Source organism: Hemibagrus wyckioides, linkage group LG25 (genome assembly GCF_019097595.1).
Source record: "Hemibagrus wyckioides isolate EC202008001 linkage group LG25, SWU_Hwy_1.0, whole genome shotgun sequence".
NCBI classification, from domain to species: domain Eukaryota; kingdom Metazoa; phylum Chordata; class Actinopteri; order Siluriformes; family Bagridae; genus Hemibagrus; species Hemibagrus wyckioides.
In genome coordinates this window covers 3,119,142-3,139,661 of record NC_080734.1, presented here as the reverse complement: position 1 = coordinate 3,139,661, position 20,520 = coordinate 3,119,142, and the positions used below count along the sequence as shown (strand labels likewise).

The following is a 20,520-nucleotide window of genomic DNA, read 5'->3' as shown; positions in this document are numbered from 1 at the left end:
CCCGAGGCCTCGCGCGCGCGCGCGCTTTAAACGCTGCGTTTTGATCCAAAGACACAACTCAAAGTTCCGCGTGCGCTCCCTGAACTCGTACTTTAGCTGTAAATAACTTTAGAAAAGTCTTACCTTTAAATATAAAAACAGCTCCTCGTGTGACTCAGGTGTGTGTGTGTGTGTTTGTATATGTATATATGTGTGTGTGCGCGCGCAGAGATGAAGGACCAGTGTGTGGATGCGAGTTTACTCCATGACTCAGAAACTGATTCGACTCCGAGCCGAGATCATTTGAAACGAGAAGGTCCTCCTCCAGGAAATGGTCCATCACCCACTTTGGGGCTTTTTTGTCTCAGGTTTGGAAAGCACGCGCGCGCGCGCACGCGCACACACACATTGGCGTTACGGTGTGCGTTTAATTACCAAAAGGCCATAAGTGCCACGGGCGTCTTCACTTTAATAACACTAATAAGGGTCAAATGGTTTATTTTGAGGTCATTCAAACTGTCCAATCAGCTCCTCATAGATCCAACACTGGATAGTGAAGATTTTTCCCCCTTTTTTAAAGATTTAAAGATAAACTTTTGTTCACATTTCGTTTTATTGTTTGTGTTGATGTTTTGAAAGAAAACTTGATTTAAATACCAAACAACATCAAGGACAATAATGACCATACAAACTCTGTTGTTTAGACTAGATTATTAATGCAAAACATTTACGCAAAAAGCAAGAAAAAATACTAAAGTACTTTCATTCTGATGAGCTAGAATTCAGCAAAACAGTTTACATTTTATTCATGTATTCATGTATTTTAACAGAAATATACAGGTTCATGAGGCAAGTTCAGGTCCTCCAGATAACCAAACATCAACATAGATATCATAAATATCTCTCACAGTGACCTGATGCTCTCAGAGAGAACCGGGTTTTGTGCTTTAAACAGGAAACTGGGTTTAAATATCAGGTAACTTCCAGACAAATTGTTTATAAATACAAAAATCACTTCCATCACAGTCATCAGGACGAACATAAAATTCTCCACAGGCCAGTAGGAAATAATAATAATAATAAAGAGAAAGTTATTAAAAAGAACTTATTTCACAATGCTAAAAAACTAAAAAAGACAATCCTAGCATTTTTAGAACAATAATATAAAGTCATTAAACTGTCACACTGCATATTTCAGTCACATTAAAAAGATTTCCATTACATCACTTCTGGTCATGTGAGGATTCTGTTGGAAATTCTAAAAATAAAATAAAATAAAACATTTATTTAGTTAAATAAATTTAAATGAATTCAAATTTTATTTTTTTAATGATTTTTTTAGACCATTATATATTTTTAATTTTCCATCTTTAGCAGTTATTAATATTGCACAAAAGCCCAGAGATTATTTATTTATTTTTTATAAGTCTAAAAAGTAAAGTAAGTGAAGTCTTGTGTATAAATTTGCTGTAAATACTGCATCCCTGTACATCCTCACATAACCATAGGTTAGAATTCTTAGCTTCATTATTTTACTCTTTAACTCGAAGTGAGAAATGATCAGTTGACACTTTTATGACACGCAGGATTTAGCTGCAGCTTGTTGCCTCAGCACATATCAGGTCATAAGGAAAAATGTCTTTAAATGTCCTAAGTAGAAAAAGGGTGTTATTTAAGATTTAGGAAACTTTTCCAGGTCTTAAAGTTGAAACTGATCTGAACTGGTGTCTTAAATCCTGTGTGTAACATGAAGAAGTGGAAACGTGAAGGCGAGGGTCGTGTTGAACTGATGATGTGATTGGATCTGGACAGACCACAATGTACAGTTTTGTGGATTAGACACAGAGAGAGAGAGAGAGAGAGAGAGAGAGAGAGATGTAGACGGTGTGTGTGTGTATGGAGCTGAGTGTGAGACAAGGTTGTGTGTGGAGATGCCGTGGTGTGTATCACGCCCTCGTTGTTCCTGGGTGATTTTTAACACCTCTCTCTGTCTGCCTTTTGCACGTCTTTCACAGCACCTTTTGTTCCAGGTGCACAGTCATGACTGTTTCACTCACAACAACCCCCCCAATCACCCCCTCACCCACCCTCCGAACCACCCCATCCACGCCCAGAGCCCCCATCACACCTTCAACCACCCCCAAAACTGCCCTCAGACCCCCCTCAATCCAACCCCTGCCTATGGTTTATTTATTTATGTCTGCTTGTTTATTTCATTCATTTCTAGTTTCAGTGTTTTTCTGAATGGTTTCCATGACAACACAAGTTATGTGCTATGTTATTTACTTCATGTGTTCATTAATATTATTGTTTTATTATTTTTCTTTCTTTAGATTAGTTTAGTTTTCTTGAATGAAGCTTTAATTCCAGTACACTTCCTTGTCTGCAGAGTTCTAGTCCTACACTGACTCTTTCTGTGTGTGTGTGTGTTAACATTAATTTCTTTACCAGAGTGTGTAAAGTTCATGAGATAGTTGAGATCATGGTGCGAGGTTTCTGAGTGGAACATCAGTTCTCTCTGAGTGCCTTTGTGTGTATATCAGGATTCAGAACCACACACACACACACACAGCGTTTAAAATGCTAATGCTGCAACGTTGGGGTCGGCTCCACCGGTCTGCTGCATGCTGGGCCACTAGGCTGAGTGTGTGTGTGTGTGCGTGTGTGTGTGTGTGTGTGTGTGTGTGTGAGAGAGAGAGAGAGGTGGGAGTTCAAAGATCAGCAGCTCAGGGGACGAGGGGAAACCCAGCACCTTTTGTTCTTGAGCTTGGCAGTGTGAGGCGAGGACGAGTCAAGATCAGGTCCTCGACACCTCCAGGGATCGTCACAACATGAGGCTCTGAAACACGCCGCTGCTCTCGGCTCGCCTTTGTCTCCTCTCCGCTTATCTCATTAGCCCGAGAATGCTAAGCACAGCCGAGTGAAGATAAAAGATCACAAACGTTTCAGACTTCACTGGGGGTTTTTTCTCTCTTTGAGGCGTTTGAACACTTCGCTTCAAGAGCTGAGGGCAAAATGCAAACTTCTTCTCTGATTCTCTTTGGGTTTAGTTTGTAAAGCTGAGCAGCGTCTTTAACTTCCTCTGAGTGGAGCGAGAGGCGTCGAAAAACACAGAGCTTTTTCAGAAAAACACAGAGCTTAACAAACCTTCAGGAAAGTCAAAATAAAATAAAATAAAATAAAATAAAATAAAATAAAATAAAATAAAATAAAATAAAATAAAATAAAATAAAATAAAATAAAATAAAATAAAATAAAATAAAATAAAATAAAATAAAATAAAATAAAATAAAATAAAATAAAAAGTAAAATATAAAGAAAAGTAAAATAAAATAAAGTAAATAAAAAAAGTAAAAATAAAGTAAAATAAAATAGAATAAAATAAAAAGTAAAGTAAAAAAATGACATAAAATAAAAAGTTAAATAAATAATAAAAGTTGTTATTTAATTCTCGAATAGATACAACAGCAATATAGGTTGTATGTTTATATGAAAAAAAAAGAAACAACCTTTTTAAAGGAAATATTCTCTTTTAGTTAATATTAATCAATTGTTATACTTATTTTATCATTATTATTATTATTTATTTTCTTATTTGTGTGACTATTTTATTCTTTCTCCATTTTCCATTTTCCATTTTCTATTAAAGCACATCATTTATTAAAAAAAAATATTAATATAAATTATTTACTACATTAAATATATATATTATTTTTTAATCTATAAAATGGTAATAATTAAAGAATATTTCTTCTTTGCAGTTAAAATATAAAAATGTACAAAATGTACAACTATCGTAAAATCTATTTAGAACTCTTTCTTTATCTATCCATCAGTCAGTGTATCGTTTACTTTCATTATGAAATGTTTATTCAGAATTAAATGAAATTAAAATCATTTATTTTTTTGCTATTATTGGTTGCTGATTAAAAAAAAATGACGTCACCTACAAAAAAAATAAAAAAGTTGACGTCTGTATGTAACAATACAGTGTGTGTGTGTGTGTGTGTTAATGAGCAGCAGTGTGTGAGGAGGAATCGCCTGTTTCCTGTTCATTTCAGTGTGTAAATGAATAAAGCCACACCTGACTGCTTTCACTGAAACTCTCTAAAAATAAAACCTTTCTTCTTCTGTTTTTTTATGGCCTGCTGTTAATAAGAGTTTTATTCAGACTCAAAGTGACATTAGAGCACATTAATCATCTTTCATAAAATTACCCTTTCTGCTTATGACATTAAAGCTGAAAGTCAAATTCTACAGAATAAAAGTAGCTGTAGTTAATCAGCATTAAATCACCTCGGAGAAACACACGCTGTTTGGACCAGAAATGAATAAAGAAGACAGATAATATTAAGAGTCCAGACACTCTCTGAATTCCTGACCAGAAGCCACTGGGACCAGGAGATTATTCACACACACAGAGATTTACACAGTTTAATGGCAATACATCAAGCCGCTGCTGAGAGAGACGCTGCCTCACTTCCTGTTTTGCGTGGAATTCTCAGGGCGTGAATGATCTTCTGTGCTGACATCAGTTCCTGTTGCTAAACATCTGTGCCATGTGCAGTTAGAGAAAAACAAACAAACAACCAAAAAAAAAAACAACCTTGCAGAGAAATGACCTCACTTCCTGTCTGATAGAATTAATTCATTAAAATATGAAAAAAATGTTCAGTCTTTTAAAAATAAAATAAAATAATAAAATAAAATAATAAAAATAAAATTAATTAATTAATTAATTAATTAATTAAAAATAATTAACATATTAACATCAATTTTTATGACATTATCAGAGAGGTTTAGAAATATATACACAGTGTCTGGCTTTTTTCTCTACATTCCAGTAATTGTTGGTCTAAACACACATTGTGTTATAAATTCAGTGTTCATGATATTCTTCTCCGGTGTCTGTGCTTCATTATGAAGATTTATTTTAATCCATTCTGATAACCAGTCAACTCTATCAACTCATTAGAGTCAAACCCTCCACTCATCACTCACACAGATGAACAGATCAGATGTTTATAAAGACGTATGAGTCAAAGTCAAAGAAGCTTTATTGTCACTTCAACTATATATAGCTGATGCAGTACACAGTGAAGTGAAACAACATTCCTCCTAGACCAGAGGTGCTACACAGAACAAAAACAGTGTACAGGGTGATGCAGACAAACATAGAACTAAACATATAACATAGAAGCATTAAAGTTACTAAAGACAAAGAAAGAAAGAAAGAAAGAAAGAAAGAAAGAAAGAAAGAAAGAAAGAAAGAAAGAAAGAAAGAAAGAAAGAAAGAAAGAAAGAAAGAAAGAAAGAAAAGAAAAGAAAAGAAAAGAAAAGAAAAGAAAAGAAAAGAAAACAACTCACAAATGCAAGTTTATTCTCATCATTCAGCTAAACAAACCGATTCAAAGAGCCGATTCAAAGAGTCATTTGAGAACAATTCATCTCTGGTAATTATGATATTTCTTTTAGGTTAGAGATTATAGAACAAGTTTTATTGGGGTATAATTTTGAACATAAAAAAGTATTTAGGGGAACAGAGGAAGAATTATATGGATGTGTGGGTCTCTTCCTCCTCTTCTTCTTCTTCCTCCTTTTAATATAATAATAATAATAATAATAATAATAATAATAATAATAATAATAATAATAATAATAATAATAATAATAATTATTATTATTATTATTATTATTATTATTATTATTATTATTATTATTATACAAAAAGCAGATCAACATTTAGAAATATAATAATAATAATAATAATAATAATAATAATAATTATTATTATTATTATTATTATTATTATTATTATTAATGGACACTTTATGACATTTGGAAAGCCTATGTTCATTCTCACATGCAAATATTTGATAATTAATTTAAAGAGGTCACATAATATTACATTCAAATTCACAATTTATTGGTCACATACGAAATCATACACAGTATGACATGTAGTGAAATGCTTTTTACGACTGTCTTACATAAAAAAGAAAGAGTAAAAAAGAAAAAGTGTGGACATGAAAAATAGGGGATATAGTTAAGAATATATAGGGAAAAGTAGGGAAAATGAAATGGTAGAAATCACCAACGAAAATAACTTGAAAGTCAAATGTCAGATATGCATATGCAAATATATGTCTATGTATGCATATATAGCTATATATATATATATATATATATATATATATATATATATATATATATATATATATATATATATATGTAGTATCAATATATATGTTGATACTACATATATATATATATATATATATATATATATATATATATATATATATATATATATATATATATATATATATGTAGTATCAATATAGCAGTAAATATTATAAATAATGAAAAATAAAATAAAAATAAAAAAATAAATAATAAAAATAGTAACAAAAATAGTAATATAATATATAACGTATACAAATATAAAATTGCTATATAAACTAAATATAAAAAAACAAATATAAAAACAAAAATATAATACACTAATATAATACAGTACAATATAGTATATATATAGTATATGTGAAAAATAAAACAATATAAATAAATATATGTGTAGACTCTATAATATATAGAAGATACAGTATATGCATATATGTAGATAAAATGGTCAACTCTGAAATGGTGTAGAAAATGAATACAGTATGTACAGTGTGCATATGTAAGATAAATATATAAATATATATGTAGATGTATATATAAGGCAAATATAAATGTCAGTGCAGTGTGCACACAAAGATGTACAGAAAAGATGTCATGTCGTGTGGGGGTAAGTCCAGAAAGTCCAGATTCTAGGTGTTCTGGTTGAGGGCCCGAATGGCCTGCGGGATATTACAATTAATCTTTCAACTTTAGGACAGAATTTGGTTTTGTTTGGACCGACACACTTGAGCATTTAATTCAAACATTTAAGAGAATCAGATTTTAAGACAAGCTTCACTACAGCGCAGCTTCATTTCCTCTGATTCAGTTTAACATGATCACCTGCCTAGAATATTAGTAGAATTTTAATCTGCAGTGTTTCCATCAGCACACAGCGCCCTCTACTGCAGACCATCAGCATCGTTTCACTCCTGTAGAAATTTTTGTGGACAAAAATATCAGAAGGGCAAAAAGATTACAGCTGATAAAATAATTACAACTCAATATTAAATATTTTAAAGAGATAAAAATGTTGATCTTGAAGCAAAAAATGTATTATAATATTACAGCAGTACAGCTAGATGCAGGATTTAAATAAATAAATAAATACTAATAATACAACTAATAATAATAAAGTTGACTTCCACAGATGTTCCTTCATTATCACAAATTGTGTTTGTATTCTTATGGTAATCATGTTAATGATTATTAATGTTTTTTAATAATCTTGCTCTCTTTAGTGTGTTTTGATTTATTTTGTTGTTGGTAAAGTTTCTTTTTCTTTTCTTTTCTTTACATTTCTGAACAATGTGGTTTTAATCACCATGCTCTTTACAAACGTGTTACACTTCGCTTTACATCTGTATATACTGTAGTGTAAGAACACACACTCACCACTTCATCCTCATGTGTTACACACTCTACTGCTGCACTATTATCTCACTTTAGATACATTAATAACCTGTCTCATAATCTCTATATTGTGGACTTCATTTCATTTTATTCTTGTATGGCATTGTTGTAAATTAAATGTATAGTGTAGTTATTTTATATCTCTACTTTTGACAGCCACTACCAAATTCCTTGTGTGTCTAAAAACAATACACTATACTGCCAAAAGTATTGGCACCTCCATATCATTGAGTTCAGGTGTTGTTTTTCAGGGGTTGGACTCGGCCCCTTAGTTCCAGTGAAAGGAACTCTTAATGCTTCAGCTTCATACCAAGACATTTTGGACAATTTCATGCTCCCAACTTTGTGGGAACAGTTTGGGGATGACCCCTTCCTGTTCCAACATGACACCAGTGTCCAAAGCAAGGTCCATAAAGACATGGATGAGTGAGTTTGGTGTGGAGGAATTTGACTGACCTGCACAGAGTCCTGACCTCAACCCCATAGAACACCTTTGGGATGAATTAGAGTGGAGACTGTGAGCCAGACCTTCTCCTCCAACATCAGTGCCTGACCTCACAAATGCTCACACACACTCACAGAGCTTCTAGAGGAATGGTCAAAAATTCCCATAAACACACTCCTAAACCTTGTGGAAAGCCTTCCTAGAAGAGTTGAAGCTGTTATAGCTGTAATGGGGCGGGACAACTCCATATTACATTCATGTGCATGTAAAGGCAGACGTCTCAGTTTTGGCCTGGCTCACAGCCTCTGCTCTAATTCATCCCAAAGGTGTTCTATGGGGTTGAGGTGCAGGCCAGTCAAGTTCCTCCACACCAAACTCACTCATCCATGTCTTTATGGACCTTGCTTTGGTCACTGGTGTGCAGTCATGTTGGAACAGGAAGGGGTCATCCCCAAACTGTTCCCACAAAGAGCATGAAATTGTCCAAAATGTCTTGGTATGAAGCTGAAGCATTAAGAGTTCCTTTCACTGGAACCCCTGAAAAACAACGCCTGAATTCAATGATGTGGAGGGGTGTCCCAATACTTTTGCCAATATAGTGTGCAATGAACCTGATTCTGAAAGTCAACATGAAGCAGTGATGTATTTGATGTTGACCTCCACTAGATGGCGCTCACTGAAGTGACATAATGCAGCCAGGATCTTATAAACCTCTCTAGAGGATGTGAAGGATGCTGGAGGTACAGTCGTGAAGGTAAAAGGTGGACTTGGGAGTAATCAAGTAAGACGCAAACTTGACCTGATCACATGGTTTTGTTTTCTGACAACTAATAATTCTGCGGTTCTCAAAAGACCATCTGACTGAAAAAAACAAACAAACAAACAGGAAAAACAGTCTTCCTTTTATATATAAGCAATAAAACACTTGTGTGGGTCCAACAGCACTGTTTGATACCTTCATTTCTGATAGAGTGCTCAGTGTCTTACGCCTATATAAACTTTTTTCTTTTATTACTATTATTATTATTGTTGTTGTTGTTGTTGTTGTTGTTGTGTCTGCATGGTGCTGCACACTCTTAAAAAATAGATGTTCCACGAAGGACCAGAGAACAGTAAATGGTTCAAATCTATTTTTCCCTTAATGTCATAAAAAAGATCATTTTTATTAAAATATTTCCACTAAAGAGAACCGTTTGTTCATTGAAACATTCCATGGATGTTAAATGGATGTTCTTCACAGAACCCTAACACCCTAAAGACAAAAAGGAAATTTAAGAACTTTTATTTTTAAGAGTGTACACCGTATAAAAACTACTTAAAGAACCATTTTAGGTTCTCTATATTTTAAGAGTGCAGAACCCTAAAACAAGGGGGTTTTTTTTGGTTCCCCAAAGAACCTTTCAGTAAATGGTTCTTAGAAATCTTTTTCTTTAGTGCCAGAAGGAGCATTTTTATGATGTAAAGAATCTTTTTCCACCACAAAGAACCTTTTGTTCAATGGAAACGCTCCATGGATGTTAAATGGATGTTCTTCACAGAACCATACACCCTAAAGACAAGGACCATTTAAGAACCTTTGTTGTTAGCATTCTAAGTTTATATAATATAATAATAGCATTTTAAGTTTATATAATTATTCCTCAGCCTTTGGTACTTTATAGAATATTTGGGACTTTAATTAGCTTTAATAATAGATTTAATGAGATAAGCTTTAATGTTCTTCCTTGGCCTTGTGTCTTGATATTATAAACAAATTTTCTTTGTCTTTTTGTTTAATTTAGTTTAATTAGGCTATACACACAAACTTATAGATAAAATCTAAATTGAGTTGGGGGAAATTTTAAGGTGTATAAATTTACAGCAGTATTATTATTATTATTATTATTATTATTATTATTATTATTATTATTATTATTATTATTATTATTTAGCCTTTGTGTGTGTTTAAGACCGCGCATGCGCAGTCTCTAATTTGATTAATTAAAATGAAATTCAATATAAAAAATATTTAAATTTCTTCTTTTCTTAATGAAGTTGAAAACATCACCTGATGTGACTGTTGTGTTTCTCTCTCCATCGAGACAAATCAATAATCCGTCTTTACGTGTTTACATGACACGGGATGTGACGGAGGTGAAAAAAAGGTGCGCGTTTATTATTATTTTTAGATAATTTTTTTTTCACTCCCTTCCTCCTCCTTCTCCTCCTCTTCCTCTATCACAGGTTCCGCCTCTCGGTGGATTATTGCATCTGCTGGAGGATCTGCTCATCATTTCATCCCATCGCATCACACTACATCTCATCTAGCTGGACATCAAGAGACAATATTAATCCATCCATCACAGCGCAGAGGATGGGAATGTCGGGATTGATGAGGGAATGGTTGGAAGTGTGCGGGATGAAGGAAGGTGAGCTACTGAGAAGGGAGTGAAAACAAGAGAGAGAGAGAGAGAGAGAGAGAGAGAAGGTGTTGGATAATGAAGGACCGGAGTTTTCTGGATGAACGAGGCAAACCAGCCACGTACACCGGCGACAAGAAAGCGAAAATGGCCGCTCGGACCAACCAGCAGTGGGTTAGATTAGCTACAGTGTTCGCTTATGTTCTGTCCGTGTCTCTGGCTGCCATTATCCTGGCCATTTACTACAGTCTGATCTGGAAGCCGACTTCTTCTGGATCTTCTTCCAGACGGCCCGAGATGTCGGTTATGAGCTGTGCATCATGGTCCATTACTGAGTCCCAGAACAGCACACACGCCGCTGATCTCTCACACACCAACAACACGAACGCATCATCGCTGGAGACGCAGGAGAACAACACCACAACAGCCTGGTTAGTCGCTCTCCAGAGCACAGCCGAACCGAGCCCGGGTTCTACCGATGCACAGCCGAGTCGCGCGCCGACGCAGGATGACGCAGGCCACGCAGACTCTTTCAGCACAAAACCCGTGCGGACTTTCGAGATCTCCGAAAGACCCCGGTTTGATTATGGCTATCAAGGGTCTGGGAGTGATGGCGCGAAAGAAAAAGAGGCAGAAGAAACAGTGGGGGAAGAAAAAGGAGGAGGAGAAGAAGAAGAGAAGGGTCAGCGGCGGACGCGTAAAGCCGCGTCTCCAAACGAAAAGCGGATTAGCGACAAGAAACACGCGCAGCATCACCGCAGATTCACGGACACGGATTTAGCCCGGGGATCTTCTGACGAGGACATTTTTACAGACTGAATGAAAAAAAAGTGCAGGACTAATCATGATATGAGATGATGGATGGATGGAAACCATGATGAAGCTGAACGGACTCTTATTTAACTCTGGTTTTAGTTTGCTTTTATTCCTGGATTAAGAAATTTTAATGAACATATATATAACGAATAGAAACAGATGATTTAGTTTTACACATTTATCTCACTTAGAGAGAGAATACACTGTGCTTGTTAGAGTATTAGATGCTATAAATACACGATATAACTTTATTCATCTAACTGTTAAATGGTTTAGGTTCAATAATTCAGGAAATATTATATTATATAAAATAATAATAATAATAATACTAATAACAACAATAATAATATGACTCTCTCTTGTTTTTTTTCCCCAAACACATAACATTGTGTTCTAATTATTTCTTTAAAGAAATCTCTCTGATCCGTGGATTTAATAAACCATCAAAACACAAACAAACAAAATCCAGCATGTTGGATGTTCTTCTCTAAAGGTAACGAAATGATGATTAGTGACTTTTAGAACGTTTACAGTCCCAAACAGTTCGGGTGAAAAGATGAAACCTGTTTTGTTAATGCGTTGTGGAAACAGGAATGAAAATGTCAGTGAGGTTCATAAAACATCAGCTTGCGTCAGTAATAAATATGGGTGAAATATTACACTCACATATTTTTCTCATTTGAAATATAAATGAAAGTAAGGACGGTGCTGTTTTAGAGATTAACCTCGTTTATCGTCTGTCTCAGATTAAATCAGATATTTAGATAAGGCGTCATGTCTGACCGAGTTACAGCACACATCCATCAGAATACTGAGAGTTTATTAGAGATTATTAGAGTTTACTAGAGTTTATTCAAATTTTTTCGAGTTTATTAGAGATGATTAGTTTGTTAGATTATTGTAAGTTTATTAGAGTTTATTCTAGTTTATTACAGATTATTAGAGTTTATTATTTATTAGAGATTATTAGTTCATTAGAATTTATTAGAGTTTATTAAAATTTTTACAAGTTTATTAGAGATTAGTAGTTTGTTAGAGATTATTATTAGTTTATTAGAGATTATTAGAGTTTATTTGAGTTTATTAGAGGCCCAGGAGAAGAGCAGAAGTATTGAAGAGTCAAGTGGTGACGTATGTAGAAATTTTCTCCGTGTATGTACAGTCATGGAAAAATATATAAATATAGAAAAGTATAGCGCAAGCAGGAACTGAAATTTGAAATGAAATGAAATGAAATTAATAAATAAAAGGGGCTTGGTTTATTTCAGTGACATGGATGTTGAGTTTAAAAAAAAAACACAAACGAAGATCAAAAATAAACAAAAAATCATCTTGTCTCTGGTCTCTGTCTTTGGACCAAACTGCAATCATTTTAAATAAGATGATGAGGATAAAATAAAAATAAAATATAATTTTAACAACAGTGTAAAGCACATATAATATCACACTTAAATCAAGAATTTAAAAAAAGAAGTTTTATTAAAGATATAAATAATTCAAAATAAAAGTTAAATAACTAGTAGTGAGAAACAATAAACAACATCAAACAATTGCCAGTGATGACAATATTATTTATTTATTTATTTATTTATTTATTTATTTATTTATTTATTTATTTATTTATTTATTTATTTATTTATTTATTTATTAAGAAACAACATATTACTTACTTTACTTAAGTTTCTCAATAATTACATTTCTGTTCCACTCCAAAAAAAAATTTTCACTAAAGCCAGAGAAGAACCACCTTCTAGCAAATGGTTAAAAAAAACACCTTTTTTTATTAGTGTCATAAAGAACCTTTTTATAGTCTAAAGAAGCTTCAAGAACCTTCTGTTCAATGAAAAAGTTCCATGGATGTTAAAGGTACTTCATAGAACCAGACACCCTAAAGACAAAGACCCACTTAAGGAGAGTGTACTATATTCTTAAAGAAAATGTTCTTCAGGGAACTGTTACTAATTGTTTCAACGTCTAAACTTCTAGAAGGTTCTTGTTGATGAATCGCTGCCTGGTGAATCATATCTGTTGATATGTGACACATTAAATGACATAATGTTTAGGTAGCGTTCAGTTTACGGTTCTTTAATCAGTTAAAGATCCTTTTCCAAGCAGAGAACCTTCTAGAAAACTTTTGCACTTTTAACAAAGGACACTGGATAGAAGAGGAAGAAACCTGGAGAGAAACTAGACTCAGAAGGGAACCTCATCCTCATTTGGGTCATTATAAATGATTGTAAACACCAGAGAGTGTGATTATAAATGATTATAAACACCAGAGAGTGGGATTATAAATGATTATAAACACAGAGAGTGTGATTATAAATGATTATAAACAGCAGAGAGTGTGATTATAAATGATTATAAACAGCAGAGAGTGTGATTATAAATGATTATAAACACCAGAGAGTGTGATTATAAATGATTATAAACACCAGAGAGTGTGATTATAAATGGTTATAAACAACAGAGAGTGGGATTATAAACGATTATAAACACAGAGAGTGTGATTATAAATGATTATAAACAACAGAGTGTGGGATTATAAATGATTGTAAACACCAGAGAGTGGGATTATAAATGATTATAAACACAGAGAGTGTGATTATAAATGATTATAAACACAGAGAGTGTGATTATAAATGATTATATACACCAGAGAGTGGGATTATAAATGATTATAAACACCAGAGAGTGGGATTATAAATGATTATAAACACAGAGAGTGTGATTATAAATGATTATATACACCACAGAGTGGGATTATAAATGATTATAAACACAGAGAGTGTGATTATAAATGTTTATAAACACCAGAGAGTGGGATTATAAATGATTATAAACACAGAGAGTGTGATTATAAATGTTTATAAACACCAGAGAGTGGGATTATAAATGATTATAAACACCAGAGAGTGGGATTATAAATGATTATAAACACAGAGAGTGTGATTATAAATGATTATATACACCACAGAGTGGGATTATAAATGATTATAAACACAGAGAGTGTGATTATAAATGTTTATAAACACCAGAGAGTGGGATTATAAATGATTATAAACACAGAGAGTGTGATTATAAATGTTTATAAACACCAGAGAGTGGGATTATAAATGATTATAAACACAGAGAGTGTGATTATAAACCATCATAAACACCAGTGTTTTTTGTCATTGTTTAATAAGAAACATTGGATCATTTGGTCTGTGCTCCAGATTTTTTTCTTTTCTCGCAGAGTATTCCGTTATTCCGTTATTCCCATGCCTCAGAGACGAATGTTTTAATCAGCGTGAGTCGACGAGTTGTTTAATTACCGCAGAGATGTCTATAATTATATCGTCCCTAGCGAATCCTCTGCCTTCCCGACCACACAGAGAACAGATGAAGCATCATAGGAATAACGTAATATGTTATCGTTTCCATAGCAACGGGCTCATTCAGAGGGGCTTTTAATGAAGGAGTCTCCAGCGTCAGAAGTAAAGCAGAGACTTTTGAAATTCCGATCTTTTTGTATACAGAAGCAAACGTCTCTCCATCCTGATAGTTTGAGGACTGCTGTTGCATAAACAAAATATAAACAAAAACAGTCATACACCTGTCATTAAAGCTTATGAGCAAAGATCTGATCCTAAATTTAATCCAGCACACGAGTCCAGAGCATCAGATCCCTGAAGAGAACAAACGGAAAGATACTGATCAGCTGCAGCAACACGGCCTCTGAAGTTTACATGAACACAGGAAGTGAAACGAAGCTGTTTACTCTCCTGACGTCTCAAACATTTCCTTCAAGAGCCTTCATAGTGCTTCAAACTGACTCCCTGATTATTTATTCAGCATAAATCACGTTTCACAGGAGTGACTGATAAACACAGGTTTAATGTTGTATATCTAAAAAAGTCTTTTGTAATCTCGTCACAAACTCCCAAAAAGTCCATCATGATCACTGTCAGCTCTGATCCTGCAGGATAAAGAGGATATTCACGGACATATCAACGCTTTTTATCCAGTACACTGGACCAGAGAGGGACGTATGAGACGTTTTCACTCAGTGTACAGAAATGAATGATGTTGTGTCTGTGAGTCTGATCTAAAACGAGTCTGTCGTCTTTCAGTGTGTGTTAGACGTGTGTTTTTCCCTCTGTTGGAGAACCTTACACAGAATTTTACTGGTTGAAGATGAAATCTGAGCTGCTTTTTAGATGAAGCACTTGGAGAACGTCTCAGAGAGCAGAAATGGGTTTGAGATCAACATTTACTCTGAAGATACAAACATTTCTGTGGAATGGAACTTTTCTATAAATCTATCAGCCCTAGTAGTCTAGAGAAAAACAGAAATCCTTCTGAAACACGACAAATTCTTAAAGTCCTGAGTGTCTACTTTCATATGAGCTTCATATTAACCTCCATTGTGGAGTGAGACATGACCAAGACACTCAATCATCAACATGGACACAATAACAACAGGAGGAAACTCCTCCCACTTCCTCAAAAATGTGGATGGATTAATAATAAACTATAAAATATTAAATGTGATTATTATTCTGTTTTTTTTTTTTTTTAGTTTAGTTCTCCATGTCTCTGACTGTCTTCAAACAACGTCTTAAGACCTACCTTTTACCTTTCCATGTTTATGTATTGTTATACACTACTCATAAAAAGTTAAGGATATTGGGCTTTCAGGATGCAACTTAATTTGACCTTCTCTACACTTTTGAATGCTCATGTCCAACTGTTCAGTGTTTCAGTACTTTTTGCAGAACTTGCTGTTCTCTAACAAGGTGCTTAACGGCAAAATTCACAACTGATGTTTGATCCATGAATCGACCAATAAATTTCCTGGTTCAATTAGAATTGGTATTTAAACAGTCCTCTTCATCATGCTGTTCACATTTTGACATCATGAGACCAAGACCACACCTAACAACTGATCAACAGAACCTCACCATTGTGAGGCTTCAAACAGGATGTTCTCAGAGGGAAGTGGCCACTGAGCTTAGAGTGTCACAGAGTGTCATCAGCAGGTTGGGACAGAGATACAGAGAGACTGGAAGAGTCACAGAAAGGCATAGAAGTGGACGTCCTGTGGCCACATCCCACGTTGATGACCACTTCATTGTGAACAGTGCCCTGCGGAACCGGATAATGAATGCCACTCAACTCCAGGCACATTAAAGGGAGGTCAGAGGCACCCAAGTGTCACATCAGACCATTCGAATCCATTTACATCAGCGTGGTCTGCGTGCTAGACGTCCTGCAAGGGTACCTGACCACACCACCAGACACAGGCGTCAGGCCAGGGAGCATTTTTGCTGGACGAGGGACTGGTGGGCCTCAGTGCTGTTCTCTGATGAAAGTTGATTCACGTTGAGCAGAAATGATGGCCGCCAACGATGTTGGAGACATCAAGGAGAGCGCTATGCATCAGCCACTGTTGTGGTGGTGTTACAGTCTGGTCAGGTGTGTCTACTCAATACAGAACTGCCCTACATCTTGTGAATGGTACAGTGACAAGCCAATACAACCTGAATAACATCATTAATCCAGTCATTGTGCCACTGCATGAACAACACAGGCCTAATTTCATCTTCATGGACGACAATGCTCCAGCACATCGAGGTCGCATCATTAGGGAACGGCTGCTGGAGGCTGGGGTACCTCAAATGGAGTGGCCTGCACTTTCTCCAGACCTGAATCCCATAGAAAACCTATGGGATCAGCCGAGTCGCCGTGTAGAGGCTCGTAACCCTGCACCCCAGAACCTCAATGACCTGAGGGCCGCCCTTCAAGAAGAGTGGAATGCCATGCCTCAGCAGACAATAAGTCGACTCGTGAACAGCATGAGACGTCGTTGTCAAGCTGTAATTGATGGTCAAGGGCACATGACAAATTATTGAGACATTGCCATTTTTTGTTGTGGTATACCCACCACTGTTGTTGGCTTTTGTTTCAATAAATTGTTTGAGATGAGGAAATCACCATCGCAGCTTCTACTTAAATGCCCGACTTTCATGATATAAGATCACTGTAGTGTGAACTTTTATTTTCTATAAATTTCACACAAAAGCAAAATATCCTTAACTTTTTGTGAGTAGTGTATGTTTAATAAAAAAAAAAAAAAAAAAAAAAACCCATCCCATTTTAGGTTAATGGTATCCTAAGTCTGTAACCTACTGAACCAGTGTTAAAATGCTAGAGACTTAAAGCACTTCTGAATGTCGCTCTGGATAAGAGCATCTGCCAAATGCCAGAAATGTAAATGTAATTTAAATAGATAGATAGATAGATAGATAGATAGATAGATAGATAGATAGATAGATAGATAGATAGATAGATAGATAGATAGACAGACAGATAGATAGATAGACAAATGCAAGGTTAATTTGTTTAGTTAGTATTGTAGTATTGTAGTATAGTATTGTAGGTCAGCATGTTCAATAGTCATGTTTTGTAAATGAGCTTGTTAAGTGAACTACCTAGTTAGGTTTTGTAATATATTGTAAATTAACCTGGTTTGTAAATGTTTATTAAATTAGCTAGGTAGGTTTTATTGCTAATGTGACTTAGCATCATTTAACTCCTATGTAAAACTGAAATACTGGCCCTTCAGATGCACAAGTATGTCAGTTTAGTTAACAGCTACTTAAATTACTTCAAATAGCTAGTTTTGTAAATTAGATCAGTTAAATTAGTAGGTTTAATAACAAGCTTTGTTTTTGTTGCTTTCTTTTTCTTTCCCATAGGATTATTAAACATTAATAAATAATAAATTAAATATAATAATAATAATAAAAAGAAGAAGAAGAAGATTTCATCAAGGAAATTGTTAATAATAATAATAATAATAATAATAATAATAATAGAATAGAACTAAAACTATACAGCATCTCTAAATGTTTAATGTCAAAACATCTCTTGTATATATATATATATATTTGATATTTGTTGTTGTTATTATTTGCTCATTAAGCCTCCTTATGATCATGAGGGGTGCCAGTAATTGTGAGCAGCAGTGGTGTAGTGAGGCACAAAGGCGTGTGTGTGATTATGAATCAGGGTTTAAACACACTGCAGCTGTGAAGGAGAGTCTGTGATGCTGTAGTGGAGATCAGACGCCTCGCCGTGACACTACACAGATCCACTTCACATTACACACAGATAATGATCAGATCACTGTACACACACACACACACACACACACACACCGCACCCTCAGAAGATGTAATCAGGGATAATAACAGAGCGGCCGGAAAAGTGAAGGCAAACATGCAGCGATTCACACTGAAGAAAAAAATAAAAACACCAGAATGTTAGAAATCTGATGTTTACTCCTGTCATTTATTTCATTTATACTCACTGTTTTTATCCTAAAACACAGCTAAGTTTAACCCAGTGTTTCAGCCCTGTTTGGACGGGATTATTTTCACCAGAGAGATGTTTAGGGGCAAAGTTTACTGCACTGTATAAATCAGAAAATAAATTACAGAGAAAATTCTTTAAAAAAAATAAATAATAATAATAATAATAATAATAATAATAATAATAATAATAATAATAGCTGACCTTTTATGGTACACTGTTCAGTTACAAGAAATGAAAGGAAAAATTGTCACTTTAGATATAAATTATTATAGAATTTATTTATTCTTACTTTAGAAGAATTTTTAATTGGTAATATTTTTATGGATTATTATGTAACAAGATTTTAAATGCTGCTGCAACATTTAAATCTAACATCCTAAACTGGCTTTATTTTTCCAGAAAAAAAAATTATTATTATTATTATTATTATTATTATTATTATTATTACAGGCAATTGTATGTTTATGGAAAATATATGTTCATTAAAACAATATAATTTTAGAGAATAATTAAACACAATTTGCCTTAAAACTAATTTACAACTTTTTTTGTTCATTTGTTTCTACATTGTTGTTTTTATTCTCATGTTTTTTTATTATTTGTAATCAGCTCAGCGCTTCACTGACCATTTAACTGGTTTAAAGCTGAGTTCACAACACAAACTGGTGCTCAACTGGGATTAAAACGATCAGACGACCGCAGACTCGGTTACAAAACAGTCATTTACTCAGGAGAGGAGGAAACCCCAGTCCTGGGCGGATTCGGGGGTAAATAAAGGCACAGAGCAGCAGAGCAGAGCTTCAGTTCAGTTCATAATGTAAACATAGAGGGAATAAAAACCTTTTAATGTATTTATGAAGAACTGCGCCATCAAGTGGACGAACAGAATAAAGGAAATTTTCAAACACAATCAATCAATCAATCAATCAATCAATCAATCAATAAATAGTTATATTATATTAAATATTAAAAATATGTTAAAAAATCAAAATAATGATACCTTTACATCCAACAAGTATCTCAGCATGTTCTATAGCAGATGTCATGTCAGAAAGACACTTTATTTGTGAGAAAAAGCTAAAAAAAACAAAAAACAAAAAAAAACAGACAAATGCTGGAGACAAAAAACAAAACAAGAAAAGCTAAAATCAGAAACTAGACTGAAGCAAGGGGAAAAAAAGCAAGAGGAAAACACACACACACACACACACACACACATACACAATTAAGGAGAGAAAACACAAAGCAGGTGAAGACAGTCAGTGGAGGAAACTGAGCAGACAATTAAATAAGACCCTCTGGTGGTCAGTGAAGGAATTGTCCATTATGTTCCTGAAACTTATTTATGTATATATCTATTTATTTATTTATTTAGTAATAAAATACACTGACTTTTTATGTGCGATGTACTTACATTTAATAGTAATGAGCATCAACACCTTCTGACCAATCAGACTCCAGCAGCACTGTAGTGGAATTTAGCATCACATGGACTTGACCTCATACAGAGATTTTTCATTTTATTGTATTTATTTACAAATATTTTAGAAATTTATTTACAGAAATTTAACATATTTATTTCCAATTCCATCTTTCTTGATCTCTGTATTACCATATTAATTATGATTGTCATTAATTTTTCTTCTTTCAAATTCAAATTTTATTTGTCACATTATTATGTACATACAGTACGACATGCAGTGAAATGTTTTTTCAGGACTAGGGTTAATATTATTATTACTACTACTATTATTATAATAGTGAATTTTACTGACTACTAATCCTGGCCTTTAAAAAATTTTTTTTACATTTAAATTTTTTTAATTAAATACATCTAATAAATTATTCAGAATTTGCACAGAATTAAAAAATAATATAAATGCTTGCTTTATTATTATTTTCTAGAATTAATTATAATATGTGAGTCTCTAAATCCTGTCACAA

General features: G+C 33.9%; 1 protein-coding gene across 1 annotated transcript; it reads left to right on the top strand.

The window, feature by feature from the left end:
- Window positions 1–10,201: 10,201 nt before the first annotated feature.
- Window positions 10,202–12,509, top strand: zgc:153157 (uncharacterized protein LOC751674 homolog). Its single transcript, XM_058379657.1, has one exon. It carries the CDS (start codon window positions 10,477–10,479, stop codon window positions 11,215–11,217), a length of 741 nt encoding a protein of 246 aa, XP_058235640.1. The 5' UTR covers window positions 10,202–10,476; the 3' UTR covers window positions 11,218–12,509.
- Window positions 12,510–20,520: the final 8,011 nt, after the last annotated feature.

Excerpts from the sequence above, each read along its gene's own strand:
- zgc:153157 (XM_058379657.1), top strand. The coding sequence starts at position 10,477 with ATGAAGGACCGGAGTTTTCTGGATGAACGAGGCAAACCAGCCACGTAC.